Source organism: Pseudorca crassidens, chromosome 6, assembly GCF_039906515.1.
Source record: "Pseudorca crassidens isolate mPseCra1 chromosome 6, mPseCra1.hap1, whole genome shotgun sequence".
Lineage (NCBI taxonomy): Eukaryota > Metazoa > Chordata > Mammalia > Artiodactyla > Delphinidae > Pseudorca > Pseudorca crassidens.
In genome coordinates, this window is record NC_090301.1 from 62,411,537 (window position 1) to 62,433,471 (window position 21,935).

The 21,935-nt window shown below is 35.4% G+C and overlaps 1 protein-coding gene across 5 annotated transcripts in view; it reads right to left on the bottom strand.

The window, feature by feature from the left end:
- PPIG (peptidylprolyl isomerase G) overlaps positions 1 to 21,935 on the bottom strand; it is a 41,138-nt gene that overhangs the window by 11,818 nt on the left and 7,385 nt on the right. For 3 of the 5 annotated variants that reach the window (XM_067741613.1, XM_067741615.1, XM_067741614.1), the window contains exons 2-9: positions 20,046 to 20,093; positions 19,645 to 19,722; positions 19,476 to 19,550; positions 18,734 to 18,841; positions 17,881 to 17,925; positions 16,914 to 17,001; positions 12,567 to 12,596; positions 12,336 to 12,475 (exon numbers count right to left, since the gene is read on the bottom strand). In XM_067741613.1, the coding sequence (XP_067597714.1) occupies positions 12,336 to 12,475; positions 12,567 to 12,596; positions 16,914 to 17,001; positions 17,881 to 17,925; positions 18,734 to 18,841; positions 19,476 to 19,550; positions 19,645 to 19,705 (547 nt within the window). In that variant the 5' untranslated portion in view covers positions 19,706 to 19,722; positions 20,046 to 20,093. Of the gene's footprint in view, positions 1 to 12,335; positions 12,476 to 12,566; positions 12,597 to 16,913; positions 17,002 to 17,880; positions 17,926 to 18,733; positions 18,842 to 19,475; positions 19,551 to 19,644; positions 19,784 to 20,045; positions 20,094 to 21,935 lie in introns of all 5 variants that reach the window. The other 2 variants (XM_067741616.1, XM_067741617.1) reach the window with 1 other exon arrangement.

Here is a 21,935-nt window from a genome sequence, read left to right on the forward strand (position 1 = left end):
ATAATTGAAATAGAGACAAAGAAAACCATAGCAAAGATCAATAAAACTAAAAGCTGGTACTTTGAGAAGATAAACAAAATTGATAAACCATTAGCCAGACTCATCAAGAAAAAGCAGGAGAGGACTCAAATCAATAAAACTAGAAATGAAAAAGGAGAAGTTACAACAGACACTGCAGAAATACAAAGCATCCTAAAAGACTACTACAAGCAACTCTATGCCAATAAAATGGACAACCTGGAAGAAATGGACAAATTCTTAGAAAGGTATAACCTTCTAAGACTGAACCAGGAAGAAACAGAAAATATGAACAGACCAATCACAAGTAATGAAATTGAAACTGTGATTAAAAATCTTCCAACAAACAAAAGTCCAGGACCAGATGGCTTCACAGGTGAATTCTATCGAACATTTAGAGAAGAGCTAACACCCATCTTTCTCAAACTCTTCCAAAAAATTGCAGAGGAAGGAACACTTCCAAACTCATTCTATAAGGCCACCATCACCCTGATACCAAAACCAGACAAAAATAGTACAAAAAAAGAAAATTACAGACCAATATCACTGATGAATATAGATGCAAAATTCCTCAACAAAATCCTAGCAAACAGAATTCAACAGCACATTAAAAGGATCATACACCATGATCAAGTGGGATTTATCCCAGGGATGCAAGGATTCTTCAATATATGCAAATCAATCAATCTAATACAACATATTAACAAATTGAAGAATAAAAACCATATGATCATCTCAATAGATGCAGAAAAAGCTTTTGACAAAATTCAACACCCATTTATAATAAAAACACTCCAAAAAGTGGGCATAGAGGGAACCTACCTCAACATAATAAAGGCCATATACGACAAACCCACAGCAAACATCATTCTCAATGGTGAAAAACTGAAAGCATTTCCTCTAAGATCAGGAACAAGACAAGGATGTCCACTCTCACTGCTATTATTCAACATAGTTTTTGGAAGTCCTGGCCACGGCAATCAGAGACAAAAAAGAAATAAAAGGAATACAAATTGGAAAAGAAGAAGTAAAACTGTCACTGTTTGCAGGTGACATGATACTATACACAGAGAATCCTAAAGATGCCACCAGAAAACAACTAGAGCTAATCAATGAATTTGGTAAAGCTGCAGGATACAAAATTAATGCACAGAAATCTTTCATTCCTATACACTAATGATGAAAAATCTGAAAGAGAAATTAAGGAAACACTCCCATTTACCACTGCAACAAAAAGAATAAAATACCTAGGAATAAACCTACCTAGGGAGACAAAAGACCTGTATGCAGAAAACTGTAAGACACTGAGGAAAGAAATTAAAGATGATACCAACAGATGGAGAGATATACCATATTCTTGGATTGGAAGAAGCAATATTGTGAAAATGACTCTACTACCCAAAGCAATCTACAGATTCAATGCAATCCCTATCAAATTACCAATGGCATTTTTTACGGAACTATAACAAAAAATCTTAAAATTTGTATGGAGACACAAAAGACCCTGAATAGCCAAAGCAGTCTTGAGGGAAAAAAACGGAGCTGGAGGACTCAGACTCCCTGACTTGAGACTATACTACAAAGCTACAGTAATCAAGACAGTATGGTACTGGCACAAAAACAGAAACATACATCAATGGAACAAGAGGGAAAGCCCAGCGATAAACCCACGCACCTATGGTCAACTAATCTATGACAAAGGAGGTAAGGATATACAATGGAGAAATGACAGTCTCTTCAACAAGTGGTGCTGGGAAAACTGGACAGCTACATGTAAAAGAATGAAATTAGAACACTCTCTAACACCATACACAAAAATAAGCTCCAAATGGATTAAAGACCTAAATGTAAGACCGGACACTATAAAATTCTTAGAGGAAAACATAGGAAGAACACTCTTTGACACAAATCACAGCAAGATCTTTTTTGATCCACCTCCTAGAGTAATGGACATAAAAACAAAAGTAAACAAATGGGACCTAATGAAACTTAAAAGCTTTTGCACAGCAAAGGAAACCATAAACAAGACAAAAAGACAACCCTCAGAATGGGAGAAAATATTTGCAAACGAATCAACAGACAAAGGATTAATCTCTAAAATACATAAACAGCCCATGCAGCTCAATATTAAAAAAACAAACAACCCAATCCAAAAAGGGTCAGAAGACCTAAATAGACATTTCTCCGAAAAAGACATACAGATGGCCAAGAAGCACATGAAAAGCTGCTCAACATCACTAATTTAATTAGAGAAATGCAAACCAAAACTACAATGAGGTATCACCTTACACCAGTTAGAATGGGCTTCATCAGAAAATCTACAATCAAATGCTGGAGAGGGTGTGGAGAAAGGGAACCCTCTTGCACTGCTGGTGGGAATGTAAACTGACACAGCCACTATGGAGAACAGTACGGAGGTTCCTTAAAAAACTAAAAATAGGGCTTCCCTGGTGCACAGTCGTTGAGAGTCCACCTGCCGATGCAGGGGACATGGGCTCGTGCCCCGGTCCGGGAAGATCCCACATGCTGCGGAGCGGCTGGGCCCGTGAGCCATGGCCACTGAGCCTGCGCGTCCGGAGCCTGTGCTCCAGAACGGGAGAGGCCACAACAGTGAGAGGCCCATGTACCGCAAAAAAAAAAAAAAAAAACCTAACTAAAAATAGAATTACCATATGATCCAGCAAGACCGCTACTGGGCATATACTCAAGAGAAAACCACAATTCAAAAAGACACATGCGCCCCAATATTCATTGCAGCACTATTTACAATAGTCAGGTCATGGAAGCAACCTAAATGCCCATCGACAGACAAATGGATAAAGAAGTTGTGGTACATATATACAATGGAATATTACTCAGCCATGAAAAGGAATGAAATTGGGTCATTTGTTGAGGCGTGGATGGATCTAGAGACTGTCATACAGAGTGAAATAAGTCAGAAAGAGAAAAACAAATATCGTATATTAACGCATATATATGGAACCTAGAAAAATGGTAAAGATGAACTGGTCTGCAGGGCAGAAATTGAGACACAGATGTAGAGAGTAAACATATGGACACCAAGGGCAGAAAGCTGCGGGGTGGTGGTGGTGGTGGTGTGATGAATTGGGCGATTGGGATTGACATGTATACACTGATGTGTATAAAATTGATGACTAATAAGAATGCGCTGTATAAAAAAATAATAATAAATAAGATACAAGGATATATTGTACAACACAGGAAAAAAAAAAAGACCCACTTCAGACCCAGGGACTCATACAGACTGAAAGTGAGGGGATGGAAAATGATATTCCATGCAAATAGAAATCAGAAGAAAGCTGGAGTAGTAATACTCATGACAGATAAAACAGACCTTAAAATAACGTTTTAAGAGATAAAGAAGGACACTACAAAATGATCAAGGGATCAATCCAAGAAAAAGATATAATAATTATAAATATATATACACCAACACAGGAGCACCTCAATCCATAAGGCAAATGCTAACAGCTATAAAAGAGGAAACTGAGAGTGACACAATAATAGTGGGGGACTTTAACACCTCACTTACACCAATGGACAGATCATCCAGACAGAAAGTTAATAAGAAGCACAAGCTTTAAATGACACAATAGACCAGATAGATTTAATTGATATTTATAGGACATTCCATCCAAAAATAGCAGATTACACTTTCTTCTCAAATGCGCATGGAACATTCTCCAGTATAGATCACATCTTGGGTCACAAATCAAGCCTCAGTAAATTTAAGAAAACTGAAATCATATCAAACATCTTTTCCGACCACAACTCTATGAGATTAGAAATAAATTACAGGGGAAAAAATGTAAAAAACACAAACATGTGGAGGCTAAACAATATGTTACTAAATAACCAAGAGATCACTTAAGAAATCAAAGTGGAAATCAAAAAATACCTAGAGACAAATGACGAGAACAGGATGATCCAAAGCCTATGCGACGCAGCAAAAGCAGTTCTAAGAGGGAAGTTTATAGCAATACAATCCTACCTCAAGAAACAAGAAAAATCTCAAATAAACAATCTAACTTTACCCAAAAAAAAAAAAAAAAAAAAAGCAAGCCCATTCTCCCCACCTAATGTATTAAATATATTTCAAATAACCATTATTTAGTTTTCACTTCACTTTTCATGTAAGCATTTGAGCGAAGCAAAATATCACAACAATATAGAAGATCATAAAAAAGATTTATAACTATTTTTAGGGTAATATAATCTGCCCAAGTATTAGACGATATGAACTATGAAAGGAAAATAGGGGCTTCCCTGGTGGCGCAGTGGTTGAGAGTCCACCTGCCGATGCAGGGGACACGGGTTCGTGCCCTGGTCCGGGAAGATCCCACATGCCACGGAGTGGCTGGGCCTGTAAGCCATGGCCACTGAGCCTGCGCGTCCAGAGCCTGTGCTCTGCGACGGGAGAGGCCATAACGGTGAGAGGCCCGCGTACCGCAAAAAAAATTAACTAATTAATTTTTGAAAAAAGGAAAATAAACTGTGTTTTTAGGGAGGATGCCTTGGAATAGAACCTAGAAAGCTCTAAGGTTGAAAGGCTCCCTCTTTTCATGTTTCTCAACATTATTTTTTAGTGAAATTTAATTTATGTCCCCTTTTCCTATGAATCTGCTCAGAAAAAAAAGATAAAACGACTGAGAAAGAGCAGTTAAAAACAGAAGAGTAAGAAGAAAAAAATAGAGACATGCCAATATCAATAATAGTTCTAACAGAATGTAGCTTGAGTGTCAAAATTTGTGTTAACCTAAATTTAAAAATATGACTTAGGCACATCGGGAATCTGAAATTTTATCCTTCTCAGATCAACAAGTATGTTTAAGTGAATAGTACATAGATATATATTTAACATGATGCCAGGACATGGAGAGAAAGAACTGTAGAGTATAAATGGGGAAGTTCCATAGCAAACTTCTGCCTTCACAGAATTTACTGTCTATTTGGAAAATAAGACCAACAAGTGTGAATTTAACAGCAAACAGCATCTGAAAACATACATTGAGTTGTAATAAATTTTCTAGAAACTCTGACTGTAAATTGTATATGGATTTATTAGTGAATATGATCAATAAGGACAAGAGTAAAGTAGAAAAGGTTTGGAGAAGCACAGTCAGTTCTGCTGTTAGACAGCATATGCATTTCTTTTTTTTTTTTTAATTTTTTGGCCCTGCTGCGTGGCATGTGGGATCTTAGTTCCCCAACCAAGGATCGAACCCACGCCCCCTGCACTGGAAGTGCAAGTCTTAACCACTGGACCGCCAGGGAAGTCCCCCAACATATGCATTTCTATAAATCACTGTGCCATGAAAAACTGTACAATAAAAACCACATGGCTTATAGGAAAAATGGGGTTAGGGGCACAAAACTCAAAAACTTCATCAGTGACACATTAAAAAAAAAAGATAGGAAACTAATAAAAATAGCAACAGAGGGCTTCCCTGGTGGCGCAGTGGTTGAGAGTCCGCCTGCCGATGCAGGGGACATGGGTTCGTGTCCCGGTCCGGGAAGATCCCACATGCCATGGAGCGGCTGGGCCGTGAGCCATGGCCGCTGGGCCTGCGCGTCTGGAGTCTGTGCTCCGCAACGGTAGAGGCCACAACAGTGAGAGATCCGTGTACCGCAAAAAAAAAAAAAAGAAATAGCAACAGAGCTTTCACACATGTTAAATAGTTAAGAAATACATAAATACGACAATTAAATACAGCACTTTGAGAAAATCATGGGTTTGTTTGTGGAAGTGAATGTCAGTAGGGCTATAGCTTGTGAGTTACTGTAAAGTTAGTGCAAGGGGGGTGATATGAAATTAGATGGAAAGTTTTAGTACAAACTGTACTTAGGCGTGGCTCATAACACACGTGATGAACTGAGGTAGCTTAGTAGATGTGTGAGGTGTGTGTATGTGTAAATTTTTTTTTGGGGGGGGGGCCGTGTTGTACAGCTTGCAGGATCTCAGTTCCCCAACCAGGGAATGAACCTGGGCCATGGGGCAGTGAAAGTGCCAAATCCTAACACCAGGCCACCAGGGAACTCCCCTGGGTATGTGTAATTTTTGTGTATTCCTGTAAAGCTGTTCAACTGCGTATGGTTTTCTGCACTCAGTATTTCTTGTAGACAAGAGCATGCATAGGCAAAGGTGAAACTGATGTTATGTTCAAATTGTCTTCTAATGTATCAACTGAATGGAATAAATGCATGCTTTCAAAACAAGCAGTACAGCAGAACTGACTATGTTAGGATTTGAAATAGGGGCAGGAAAAAGTAGTGTGGAGTAGTATCTGTAGAGTGCTTACAATGTGCTAGTAAGCACTGAACAAACTCCTTTATAGGTGTAATTTAAGGATGAGTAGATTCTGGATATAAAAGGGAAGATTTATTTTACAACACTTTAGAAGTATGAAGAAAGGAATGGAGAAATTGTGAAGATGGAATAGATTCATCTCTTCCTATCCTCCTGCTAAGTGTAAGTAGAAATCCTAGACATAATACAAAAAGAAACAAACATAAGAAGACTCTGAAAGGTAGAAAGAAGGCAGAGTGGCCAGGGATCTCTGGATTTGAAGGTGACATGGTGGTTTTCAATCTGTCTCCCATATACCTTAGACATCACGCTGAAGAAGCCTGCAACTCAGAAATGCCAACGGACACAGGTTTGTAAAAGCACCAAGAAAGGCCTGCTCTCTCCAGACAGAGAAATAGAAAAAAGATGGTTTAGCAGGACAAAAAAGTTGTCACCAATACCTGCTTTACTGTAAGCAAATACTAAGGGGGAAAATTAAAAAAAAAAAAGTTCACCAACTCCCTCTTGGCTCTATCAGCAGAGACAAAGTAGAGAATTTGGATTTCCGGTACCCTCCCCTTCAAGCAGTGTTCCCCTTCCCTTGCCAGAGTGATGTCAGTAGAGACAAAGTGGGAAGCCTGGGCTTCAGCTCCCCTCACTGCACCAGCAGGTGGCACAGATTTCAGAGAAGGAAGCTAGAGAAAAAGATTCTTTAAATTTACAGATGAAGTCCTGGGGAGGAGACCCCCAAGTTAAACTGACCAGAACTAATATGGCAAAAGGTTTGAGAATTAAACTACAGTGTTGAATAGCATCCGGTTTTTCAGTAGCATACAAATGAAACCAGAATAGTACTGCAAGGGCTCTGGAAATTGAATTATCATTGAAACCACAATCTACAAAAGGAGGCCAGGACCTAAATGCTAAACCTATATAAGGTGACTGCCTGCTAAAAATAGAAAACATAAACAGAATCCAGAGTTTCATAACATACAATACCCCAAATTTCCAGGACAAAATTAAAAAAATATATCACTAATAATTTCAAGAACCATTTTCAAGGAAAATCACAACTTAAGAAAGAAAAAACAATCAAAAGACATCAACACCCAGAAGACTCACATGTTGGAATTAACAAGGATTTTTAAAAAGCCATCTTAAAAATGCTTCCCCAAGCAATTATTAATGTTCTTTAAACAAATGAAAAGAGTTTAAAAATCTCAGGAGAAAAGAAGATATAAAGTATCAAAAGGAATTTTAGAACTGAAAAATACAATGATACAATAACTGAAATAAAATGTGCTCAATATCAGAGTGGGGATGACAGGGAAACTGTTGGCGAACCAGAGACAGACCAATAGAAACCACCCAACCAGAACATCAGAGAAAATTAAAAAAACAAACAAAAAATGAACAGAATTTACCAAAAAAAAAAAAAAAAAAAAAATGAACAGAGCCTCGGAGACCTGTAGAACAATAAACAAAAGATCTAACATTTATGTTATCGGAATCCCAGGAGAAAAATTTGAAATTAAAAAAATTTTTAAAATAATAATGACAGAAAATTCCCTCATTACCTACAGGGAACAATGATTTGAACAACAGACTTCTCACTTGAAACCATAGAGGCCAGGAGGAAGTGGCCTAACACTTTTTTATGTGTTGAAAGAACTGCCAACCCAGAATTCTACATCTAGTGAAAATACCCATCATGAAAGAAAAGGAAATAACAACATTTTCAGAAAACTAAGATAGTTACCAGCAGACCTACCCTTAAAAAAATGGCCAATTTCTCCAAACAAAAGGAAATACAAGGAGGCTTGGAGTTGAGTAAAAATATGAGGCAAAGCAATTAACAATCAACTCATATAAAAACAAATATAAATGGCTCCTAAGGAGATGATAACATCAAATACCTTAGAGAAATGCTCATTTAAACCAGCTTTAAAAACAACAGCAACAACAACAACCAACCCTGTAATTAGGCTGGCAAAGATTAAAGAGTTTGATATTATGTGGCTCTGCAAAGGGCATAGGGAAATTAACTTTCCTATATTCTAGTGGCAATGCCTACCAACATTACAAATGCATAACCCCTATAATCTGTTAATTCTATTTCTAGGAATTTATATTATCAACATTCACATACACGTAGAATGGTATACAAAATTTGAGAATGGGAACTGATCGGCAGAAACGGAAAAAAGACTTTTCACTGACTATCCTTTTATGCTTTCTAAATGTTGAACAAAATCAATGTACTAAATTTTAAAACTCCCAAGTCTGACAACAATTGTTGTCACCCCGTTCTCCAAAAAACCCTACTTCCTGCCTAACCACTTAAAATCTATTTCAAAGTATCATTTATAAGCATATAGCCATCCTTAAGATAAAAGAACAACACTTTTTAACTCTTGGGCCACTTCTGGTTAGTTTATTTTAGATTACTTAGATTATGCAGTTTGCTTATCAATCACTATGTAAAAGAAATTCCCAACCCTGTTCACTGACCTTTGTTGGGAGGGGAGGTAGGATATGGTGTAATACTACTGGGTACTGACTTTACTAGTATGTTGTTAAGGTGAAAAAACAAACTTCTAGAACATTTTACTTGTAAAAACATATGGTAAGAAAATGCTGCTTTACTAGTTTTTTGAGAGGTGTAAATTTTATGCCAATGAATTTCACGTGAAGCCTTTATATTGAAGGAAATTTCAAGGCCATCATCAAAATAAGGTTTGAAATAAAGAAGAGAACTATACCTCAAATGAACCTCTTTTCATTTCAAAAATACTGGGTCTCCCCTCTAAACAGATTCGAAGTTTAACATCCCACTATTCTCCATTAAAAGTGCTATCACCATGGCTCTTAATTCCAGGATAAAGACACTGAAATGGGATCCTGTCACCATACAAATGAGTGTCTGATTTTTTCTACTGTCTCCTGAGTACAAGATTCACCAACTGCTTCCTCTATTGTGCTCTTCTTTCTGTACTGCCAGGTAATCTGTTTTCTACCACATATATACAAGATTTCTGCTCATATAACTATTTATTTATTGCCATGCTGCCATAACTCAGCACTTGTGTTTCTATGTACTCTGTAATATATCATCAGCCCCAACTCATGCTGCATAGCAAAGGTGGACAGACCTCTCTTTAACAACTGCAGGAAACTCTGAAGAGACCAGCATGATCTGAGATCATGGTAACTCTTGAAAAGCCAGGAAGTACCTTAATCAGGGTAGTGGTCTGTGTTCTATCCTACACTCTGCCCCTTGATAGCCTCTACAGGGTTGCAGTTTTGATTAGCCTCCTGTGTTCTCCTCTGCATCTGTTGGAAGGATCTTCCCCTCGACTCTGAACCTTCTCAGGCACATTCAAATAGCCACAAAAAGTAGAATTTCCAATCTCACAACAGCAAAGGGAAGGCCCAGGATGATTGCCCAGACTCACCAAGACCACTTACAGGTGGGCCCAGACAGTCATATTTCTTCAGAAGTCTTTTTGTTTTCTTTCAGGAAGTTAGAAAAAGAAAAAAAAAAGATTCGGTATTTATTTTTAAAGTGGGGAGTGTATCTCTCAAACAAGGTTTTAAATATGATGATGATGATGAACACCGCTGTGTTACACAAAGCTTTTTGACTATGTCCAATTTAAGACTGTAAGAAGGCCATCAAACTTATAAATTGGATGGAAGACTCAGCTCTGCCTAAAAAAAAAAAGATTTTATTGATGCTTGACAAAATCCATTCTGACCAATGTTCTGAATGGTAACTGAAGGACTGTAGAGTAACAGGTGCCAAACTGTGTGACCTCAAACATAAAGATCTTTTCCTCTTTCTATAGTGTGATCCAGAACAGAGCAGGCATGAAAGGTACGACTCAAAACAAATCTGGCCTTTCGGTAACTCCTGTGCAGACAGTAACAAAGGGCCAAATCTTCCCCAACTGATGAAACTGATAAGGGCAAGATATACTTCCTTAGCATGAGTCTGAGGAACACACACTCGAACACTACATCAACTTTCAGCACAACTTCCTGGCCACAATGGCATGGGCAAAATTAGCATTTATTGCTTCAAGTGAAAATATATTATAAAAACATAATAATATACAGAGTGACATTCATTCACCTTCTCATCCTTTCAGCAAATATTCATACACTGACCATTTAGTACCAAAAGAATCTTTACACCATATTTATTAGAGTCTATGATAACATTTATGGTTTAAGATGTAAGCTTTTTAATTATCTCTTCTAAATATGTAAACCACACAGCATCCTTAACTTTTATAAGCAGAGAATAGATCCTAACACAAGATCCTTGAAGACGATAAAACACAAGAAAAAAGCCAAAAAACAGTTAAGTACAGAATAAAAGATGAATACTTTCTAGATGATGTGGGAAGAAATAATATCTTAAACCAAAATATTCCAATTGTACTGACAACACTTTGAAGAATTAAATAGCAGAAGATTCAGGGTCTAAAATATGCAAAGATTTAGATTGCTTTTTAGTTTCTATTTTTTCAAAAAAAGGTAAGATACTCAACGACACTTCATTCTTTCTGAATCATCACGAACACAAGGCATACATTATAACTGCTGTTTGTAAATAAGGATAGATAGCCAGACTCTTGAACACAAGAAGTTAAACAGTCCCAGTATGAGCTGCAGCAATATTCCTGTGATGGTTTAGAAGGTATATATTTGACATAAAAGAGAAGAAAGTGAAATCATTAGAATCAAAGTGGAATGCAGAGAAAGAAAATTAAAAATAAGCCTTCTCCAGGAAATTCCCTGGAGGTCCAGTGTTTAGGACTCGGCACTTTCACTGCTGTGGGTCCTGGTTCAATCCCTGATTGGGGAACTAAAGAAAAGCAAAATAAAACGTGCATATTACAGAGCACATCAGTATACCTAAAATTTGAGAACAGAATGTTCTACTTAGGGCAATTCTGAAAGGAATATTAAAGACTTTAATGAGTTAGCAACATGTAACAGAAAAAGCTCTCAAACATGCCAGATGCTTCTGAATCTAAGCAGTGCATGAAGGGGAAATAATTTATTCCCGTGAAGTTTATTAGTCTATGTTAATCTCTTCAACTGTCATCCTCCCCACACCATCTCTTTCCCTAGAAGAATATTTATTTACCATGCTATTTAGACAGCTACACTTTTTTTTTTTTTTTTTTGCGGTACGCGGGCCTCTCACTGTTGTGGCCTCTCCCGTTGCGGAGCACAGGCTCCGGACGCGCAGGCTCAGTGGCCATGGCTCACGGGCCCAGCCGCTCCGCGGCATGCGGGATCTTCCCGGAGCGGGGCATGAACCCATGTCCCCTGCATCGGCAGGTGGACCCTCAACCACTGCGCCACCAGGCAAGCCCTAGACAACTATACTTTTTAAAAAGCCCAAAAAATAAAGTGGAAGCAGATGGATGAATTACTGCAAATAATTCAAGGAAAGTTAAGCAGTTACATGATAAATGAACAAAGTATGAAGTAAGATAAAACACATTTGAAAAACACAAAAATACATTTAAAAACACAAAAACTTCATATTTATATTCACTTTAGCGTAAAGATCGTGTCAACTAATTACAGTGTGTTTGTTTTGTGTGCGTAAGAGTTATCAGAAATATATACTTGCTTTTAGGGACTTCCCTGGTATCACAGTGCTTAAGAATCTGCCTGCCAATGCAGGAGACACAGGTTCGAGCCCTGGTCCGGGAAGATCCCACATGCCGCAGAGCAACTAAGCCTATGCACCACAACTACTAAGCCTGCGCTCTAGAGCCCGTGAGCCACAACTACTGAAGCCTGTGCGCCTAGAGCCCGTTCCGCAACAAGAGGAGCCACCGCAATGAGAGGCCCGCGCAACCCAACGAAGAGTAGCCCCTGCTAGCTGCAACTAGAGAAAGCCCACGCAGCAACAAAGATGCAACACAGCCAAATAAATAAATAAACAAACAGATTTTAAGAAAGAGAAATATATACTTGTTTTTACCTTTAGATTTGGGAATTAGCTCTCCACAACTGAGTATCCGCACCTCAGCAAATGGTTTGCTAGCTGCATCTGTTTTCTGGTTTTCTATCTCTCTCACAACTTCTTGACCAGAAATCACTTGCCCAAAAACAACATGATGCCTAAAGAGTCAAGTAAAGATGACTAAATAAAAGCTTCTTATTTTAATATTAATTTAAAGTAGGTTGTAAAATAAATTAAAATAATCTTTACCCATCTAAATGAGGAGTTGGTTTTGTTGTTCTTTTGGAAGTCATCAGATAGAAGAATAAAAACAAAGTCAGAGAAAAACAAAGTTAGCATCTCTAAAAAGGAAAAGAAAATAACTGCATTGGAAACAAAGTAGCAAACAAAGAAATCATATATATGCTATCTTAACATAACAGAATCTTATTTACCTTAACCTTAAATAGAATCAAATGCAAGATGCTTTCGACAATGCATTTTCAAAAACTTGTTCTGAAATACCTATACACTGTTGAAAACTTATATGAAATTAAAGTTCACATTTTGGTGTTACTTCTATCCATCCATGTTTCCTGCATGTAACTGGGTTCTTATTGAATATCCACGGTTGTACAGTATTCTACTGTCTGGGCATATCATAATTTAGCAAACCATTTCACCAGTTTATGAGTTTAACAACAGTGTTTTTCAATCTTAACATTTTCAACAGTTAAAGCCCAGGTCATATTCTGATGTCCTCATACATGTTCTGTTGGACCTGAACAGAAATGGTCCATGTAGTGTTTATAAATTTTTAAATTAGCTGCCAAGACTTAAAAATTTGGATACTTCTATATAAAAATCCAGATTCAAAAAAAAAAAAAAAAATCCAGATTCCAGACCTTTTTGAAAACATGGAAAGACATGGCACCTGGCATGTGGCAATAATTGGTCAGGCTGAGTATCCCTGCCTTCTCTAATACAGAGATTAATCATTACGTTTCTTGTCCCAGCAGCCTTTACTCCCTTATATTACTTGCCTAAGACCTATGGGTATTTGAGTTTGTTATCCCTAACATAAAGTAAATTTCACATTTAAGAAAGATATCTGCATTAAAATTTGGACAAAACCTAAAATTAGCAAAAAGGAATTTTTAAAAGTCCTTCTTTTCTCCACATCAACCTTAAAGCTTTGTAGCTAAGAAAGCTGCTATCTGAGTAGCTATGAAGACACACTGGTACAACAGACTGAATATGGGCATTGTACAAGATTTGTCATTTTAAAAATCTTATCAAAAAAGGCATTAGAAATTTGGAAGAAGGAACACAATTTAAGCTAACTTTTGATTAAAACACACACTAAAAAAAATTCTAACACATACATGTATTTTTAAAAGTTCACCGTATTTTAAAAACTAATAACCTGTTATTGTTTTCTCACTGTAACAGCTATGATCACCTGAACTTGCTAAAACCACCTAGAAATGTAAAAACCTAGGTATACACTATATATGTATTTGTGTTACATTTAGTGTATATAATTTGCATCAAGATACAGTCAATCCTCACTTTACAGATTACGTATTTGTCCACTGGCTTGCTCGCGAGCATTTATTTGTAACCCCTAAACCAATACTTGCATTGCTTTCATGGTCACTCTCAGATTGGTGAAAAAGTGTTGATAAGAATGGAAAAACTAGAACTCTTTGTATAATGCTGGTGGGAATGTGAAATGATGTAGCCATTGTGGAAAACAGTTTGGTGGTTCTCCAAAGAGCTAACCATAGAACTACCATATGATCCAGAAATTCTATTTCTAGGTATCTATCCAAAAGAACTGAAAACAGGGAAACAAATATATATGACAATGTTCACTGCAGCATTATTCACAATAGCCAAAAAGTGAAAACAACCCAAATGCCCACTAACAAATGAATATGGATAAACAAAATGTGGTATGTATATATAATGGAATGATATTCAATCATAAAAAGGAATGAAGTTCTGATACATGCTATAAAACATGGATGAACCTTGAAAACATGCTAAGTGAAATAAGTTAGACACAAAAGGACAAATATTGTATGATTCCACTTGCATATATAGAATAGGCAAATTCATAGAGACAGAAAGTAGAATAAAGGTTACCAGGGGCTGAGGGAAAGGGAAAATGGCTACTCTCTGGAATGATGAAATAGTTTTGGAAATAGTGGTGGTAGCTGCAGAGCATTGTGAATATAATTAATACCAGTGAGGTATGCAGTTAACAAATGGTTAAAATGGCAAATTTTATATTATATAATTAATATAAAACAATAAAATAAAACATTTAAAAAAAGATTAAAAACTGAAGTTGTTTCCTTTAAAAAAACAGAACACAGAAGTAGTAAAGAATAGTTATCTAAAAGTGGAAAGAGGTCAGGAGAAACCAACAATTGGAAGAGTCTGAGAATATACATGAAGGGTTATTTGAATTTAACATATGGGTTTTGGTAAGCACAGGAGGGATTTTATTTTAAAAAGTGAAAATAAATGATAACACTCAGTGTTGCTGAGGATCTGGTGAAACTGGCACTTACATACTGTTGCTCTAGAGTAAACTACACACTTCCTTTTGCAAGTCAATGTAGCAATATATATGGATAGCCTTAAAAATATGTAAGCATTTCACTAAGTAAACTTCTAACAACTTACATAAAAAAATTAAAAAATACATCAAACAATAGATACAACAATGTTCACTGTAGCAGTTTGAAAACAAGAAGCAAACCAAATGTTCAAAACTAAGATTAAATAAATAAAACCACAGTACATTCAAACAATGGATTAACATGTTAATTCATATTTAGTGATGTACAAAGAAATTTATATTACATCCAAAAGTTGATTACAGACTATATGCAACTATCTACCTGTATTTTTATTGCATGTAAAGATGCTCTGGGGATAGGATTGTTTTTCTTCTTTTAATCTGTGTGTTCTAATTTTCCTACAACAAATGTGATATAAGTTGTTTTCATTTAAAAAATCAGAAACACCTGTATATAGGCAATTGGCTGAATAAACTGCAGTATATACACACAACAGACTACTATACATCTGTGGGGAAAAAAAAATGAGAAAGATCTCTATGAACTGATATGCAGTGATTTCTAGGTTATATCATTAAGTGAAAAGAAAAAAACATATACAGTATGCTATCTATTGTGTAAGAAAAAAGGGAAAATAAGAAAAAAATATATATCTGTGCTTATGTTTGTAAAACGATATACAGAAAAATAAACCAGAAACTAATGAGGTTGGTTACTAATATGGATAGGTGGTGGGGAAAAAAAAGGTAAAAAAAATGGGGGAATGGGAATGGAATGAAGAGTTAGGTGCGAGTGATACTTCAGAAGTATTCTCTTTGCTTTGACTCTTGGAATCACGTTAATGTTTTAAAAGCTTAAAACAAAAAGGCAAGAAATAAATCAACCTGAGAGGGAGAACAAATGAAATATAATCGGAAATGAATTTAACATATTTTGAGTCACAAAACCACACAAAATTTACACTAAAAAGTACTAATCCAGGTCATTTTTAAACATGATAATTTAACTACATACCCTCACTGTAAAAACAAAAATTGCTATAAATAAATAGTGAACTCTAGTTAGTAGGTTACTCTTCACAGTGGTATAGGATGGCAATTTTTAAATATAGGATTCAACAAATGAGTAGAAATTTTGAACACACTCGGAGGGAGATTTCTCACTGTTGAAGAAGGGAGTTACAAATGTGGAACAGAAAACACAATAATCCACATGATGCTGACAGATTAAGTTCTTCTGAGACCAGAAGAGTTTACAGTTATTGAAGAGGAGAGCAAATCTTTACCCATGGGACATGATAAAAAGTATGAATTGCTGACAAGAGCCCTGGTAACAATTTTTTTGTAGTCAGAATTGGAAAACACTAGCACTATTGACTTTGGGTTACAAATAAATTTAGTGAGTAGGCAAATTCACAAATACAGAATCTTTGAATGAGGAACAACTGTATTTTACTCTTTATAATTAAGTAATTTACGAAGAGATACTCAATGCAAACATCCTGTTCCTTGTTAAACTTACCCTATAAATTTACCATCCATAGGTAATTCTTTCCTGAATCAATGTTACTGAGATGACTGCAAAACAGGGACATTTCTAACTCTATAATTCCTTTTACATTTATTAGTTGCATTCTACTAAGGAACAGTTTTTCTTTCTCCCTTGTTATTTATTCATTTATTATTTATATCTGAATGGACTCCTGGATTTCCATTTTATTTGATAATATGATACCATCATTATTTATTTTCAAGATAATCAATGCTCAACTTGTCCTAATTTGGCCAGGCGGAATGCCACCCCTTCAAGCTGGCTCCTGAGTCCTCTTGACAAAAGTCTTCATCTTTTGAAAACTTTAGCAGTACAGTTCAACTCCCCTTTCAACAATTCTTTGTTCTTCCTCCTTCAAAAATTCTCTCCCTCATACGTCCCTCTCCTATTTATTAGTGATCAGTGGCAGGCACACAGAGAAACAACACACCAAAAACGTGATATTTTAAATCATCAGATCATTAATTCTTACATGAAGAACTGTGAGCCATTTGTATCCTTCCCTCTGTTGGCCATTGACAAGAGAAATTCTTTGTTGTGTTTAACAGCAAAACTCTCATCTATAGAGAAGCAAAGTTTTCAGTTATAGGTATAACTCCCCCCCAAAATTCATTTTCATTCCTCTTCATATCTTGTGTTCATATCATGTGCTCTTTAGTGTCAGACAAAATTTAGATAAAAGGTTAAAAGAAGAGAAATCCAATATTAACCAATTTCCTCCATCTTTTCAGATTAAAATATTTCTAATTTTCAATCCCTTGCTATAAAATCCAAATACTTTATCAACCCCCTTTCAATATTATTCTTAGCACAGAGAGGCACTCATTAAACTTAATATCTGCCATGATAAAAAGAGCAGATTGCCTTCGAATCTTGGATTAGAATTGGAAAAAAGCAGGTGGAACGTGAAAAAAAATTTCACTGACTCCCAAAAGTGAAAGAGGGGAAATATGAAATTAATTCCACAATCACATGTTTATAGTCTTTCAAATGATCTTCACATTAATAAAAAATTCCAGACAGAAAACTTAAATTTGGGAAAACCATTATAGCCAAATTCAGAATATCAAAGATTAAAAAAAAATCTTCATAGAAAAATGGATGCACAAAAATGTTGATATTGTCACTACGAAATATAGCTGAATCTCTTTTAATAAAGATTAGGATCAAGCTATGGAAGTTCCTATTCTAGCACTACAATTCTAAAAGTTTATTACAGATCACTGAAACCCTTCAAGTAATATAATGTACGAATGTACTAATTACAAAAAAATCCTACCTTTATAAAAACTCTATCACATAAAATTTTTCACAAGAAAATTAACTTCGTTTAGTTGAAGGTAGTTGGATATTAGTATATCAATAATCTTATTGATTCAAGAGAGAAAAATCAATGAATACTAGAAAACATTAAAAACAATTTAAACAAACGTTTTTACCTTCAAAAAATCCTCCATAAATGGATTCCCCTCCTCGTCCATTTCCTAAGAATGAAAAAACATGGGACTCTTAGAACTGATAAGTCAGCAATCTCCTTGAAGGTCCTACCTAAACACAATGCTTCTTACAAAGTAGGTACTTGAATGACTTTGAATCAAGAATACTCAAACGTTCACAGCAAATTATAAGACCTTAACTTAAAGTCAATACTGACAAGACCCCAAATTACTTTCTCTCCTCTATGATACAACAGTATGAGTGTAACAAAGTTTATTAAGATCTGTAGAAGAAAGAATGTTCAGATCCTAATGATTATGTAGGTCTTTTAACAGAAATTACTAGTAGCTTCTCAAAGTGTCTTTAAAAACACAGTTTCAATGTTTTTACAATAATAGAGGTAAAAACCATACTGTAGTAAAGGATTACTGGCTGTGACAAAATCAAACATGAACACTGATAGGCTACTAAGAGATGAATAGTGTTTTGTTTTTAATCCAGAAGCAAATTTCTGAAATTCATATATCAAACATGAAATTTTTTCCTATGTGTTTCCTCCTTTTTATCTATTTCTATGAGTACTTCTAATTTTTTTTTTTTTGGCCACGCCAGGCAGCTTGCAGGATCTCAGTTCCCCAACCAGAGACTGAACCCAGGCCCTCGGCAGTGAAAGCTCCGTGTCCCAACCACTGGACCACCAGGGAATTCCCAGTACTTCTAATTGTTTGACCAAAGATTAAGTGGGCTGAGAAGAAAACTGGCCTAGTACTTCTAGAGACTTGTCTAACTTTGAGATTCATGTATTTAACAAAGAATATAAATATATGATTTTCTTTGTGGGAATCAAAGTCTTACCTTCACTGAAGTCACCACCTTGAACCATAAAATCTTTGACAACTCTGTGAAAGAGACAACTTTTATAATGTAATGGCTTCTGAGTTGATTTCCCTGTCCCCTTTTCACCTACAAGGAAGAAAAATTAGTAGGCTGTTAAGTAGAAAAGAAATTAAGGAAGTAGTATTAAAGCAAAATTCATGATGAAATCACAAGAAAAAAATTTTTCACTACTTCTTTAATTTTGTATCTATATGAGATTACGGATGTTCACTAAACTTTCTGTGATAATCACTTTATGATGCAAATAAATCAAATCATCATGCTGTACACCTTAAACTTATACAGCAGTATATGTCAATTACATCAATAAAACTAGAAGAAAAATTTAAATAAAATAAATAAAACATTTAAAAGTTAAAAAAAAATTGATGATGAAAGCTTTTGCCCAGTAAAATACACCTCTCTTGACCTATACAGACTTCTTTAAATTACAGAATTTTAACTTTCCTCAGGAATTTTTAAAAAATTCATTTAAAAAGCACCCATGCTTTTCTACTGAGTGTAGAAATCAATCTCAGATACAATCCCATTACAATTAATATGTATAAGAATTACTTTCATGTCTAGTAAATGTTGCATAGTCAGCATGCTGAGAAGGAAATAATATGCCTGAAAAAATCTAAAACATGTTAAATTAAAAATCAAAGCAAACTGAAATCAAATAGGACTACTATTAGGGCAAGTGAAAATGTCAACAAACCTGTACAAAGACAACGAAAGTTCTCGCATGTTTTGGGGCACACATCAGAAAATAATTCAAAGACAACTCTTCCAGCTAAAAAAGAAGGTAGTTGGTTTAAATTTCTTTACTAACTTAAAATATTAAGTACTTATATATAAATGTTAAATAGGGACATTAATTTCCTTACCAGGTTGATTATTAATGGCGATGTCAAAAAAACATCGAGGACGCTGAACCTTTATTCCCATGGCTTCAGTACTTCAATCTATGAGTAAAATACAGTTTCAGGCAAACAGACGAAAACAGCAAAGATTTTTCATACATTTCTGAAAACAAAACAAAACTGTGGAGCATAAATGAAAAATGTAGTCTGAATTTATTTTATTATTTATTTCCATGACATAAATCACATGAATTATTCTTTTCTTTGAGAGATTAGATTGCATCTTGTGAGGCAATCAGAAAAGACATTATAGGTCTAGCCATTATATAACACAATTTCTATTTTAACAACCAAATATAGATTGCCACCTCAAACAGAAAATTGTATTAAGTCTGTATGATTAGTGAACTAAGCAGGCAGATTACCTTTAAATAGAGAAAAATCAAGGACAAGCTGATCCAATCTTTTTGCGCCTAGAAAACAAAATAAATTTTGATTAAAATGGTGGACTTTTTAAAAGAAAAACATTCAAATTCCCCAAAAATGCCAAAAATAATTCCCCAAGGAAGAAAGAAAGTGGGATACTTTAGTAATAGTAACATATGGTAGATTTACATTCTGAGTAAAAATATATTACATTTTACATATAAAGCTATTTTTTGATCAGAAACAATAGCCTTTACTGATACACTAGTGTAGACACAAAAAATATCAGTAAGTGAGATACTCTATGTAAGTTTTATCTACATAACAGATGGCTATTAGTTAAGACATTCTTTTTTTTTTTTTTTTTTTGCGGTACATGGGCCTCTCACTGTTGTGGCTTCTCCCGTTGCGGAGCACAGGCTCCGGACGCGCAGGCTCAGTGGCCATGGCTCACAGGCCCAGTCGCTCTGCGGCATGTGGGATCTTCCCGGACCAGGGCACGAACCCGTGTCCCCTGCATCGGCAGGCGGACTCTCAATCACTGCGCCACCAGGGAAGCCCCAAGACATTCTTTTGATAGGCGTTTATTTTAAGGACTTACAATGTTTGAATTGTAATACTTGGTGGAGAATGACAGGGTAAGGTGAAAAGCAGAAGAAACAAAATAGCATCCAAAATGGCGCACTATAAAAATAACAGTTTCATCTGTTTAGAACAGAGACTAACTGAAATGTTTATGCGTTTCTGAAAATTATAGTATCTAGGCTGGTAGCTCAGTAAGCAGTGAATGATATTTTAAATCCAGTGAAATTTTTATTGAGACAATTTTAGATTCAGTTATAGGAAATAATACATAGATACATGTTTCCCCAATGGTAACATTTTACAAAACTATATAATAGCACAACTGTGTATAATAGCACAACTGTAGCATAAAAGCATAACAATGCTTATACACTTCACATTTCCCCAGTTCTACCTGTACTCATATGTGTGTGTATTTATTTAGTTCTACACAATTTTATCACACATATAGGTTCATATAACTACCACCATTCCTATCAATTTTACACATACCACAAACCACAAGTCAGAATACTCAACAATAAAAGCATGGAAGACTTTGCCCAAATTACCAACAATTTGAAAAATACAAATTCTATGTATTTATTCTTTATGGCATGGAATGGGGGGGAAATACCATTTTCTCACAACTTCCTCCATTTTTTATTTCTAAAAGATACAATATATATACTAAAAATTTGTTTCACATGAAATAAAGCAAAAAAGATGCCTTTCAATCCTCCAGGAGACTACAGACATAGACTTCCTGAAAACAATAAAACAAAACAAAACTTAGTAATTTTAAAATCTTGCCAAGTTTGCTGCATTAAGTTTTTTTGTATAGAATTTCAACTCATGCACATTTGAAGTTGAGAATACTCTGAATCCATAAATCTGAGGAAACTATCCTATCTTAAAGAGAAATATTAAATTACTACTTAGTACCTGATTATCTTTTATCTTCTAAATAACTTTTACAGGCCTTCTTAAATTCTCTACTTTTGAGGGTAGAAGAAGAGAAGAGGAAGTTTAGTGATTTATTTATTTTCCTCCAAAAAAAACCTTCTAAAGTTATTTGTTTAGCCACATATCTCAGGTAGAGATTTTTATTCTTACAAAATGAGTATAGTATAGATAGCACTGCCCAAAACATATTGAATTGTTTACAGTTATAGTTGATTTCCTATTTACTATGTTCTTGAAAACAAACTCCAAATGTGTGACACACACACATACACAGAGGGAGTATTATTCAGTCACAAAAAAGAAAAATATCCTCCCACTTGTGACAACATGGATGGGCCTTGGGGGCATTATGTTAAGTG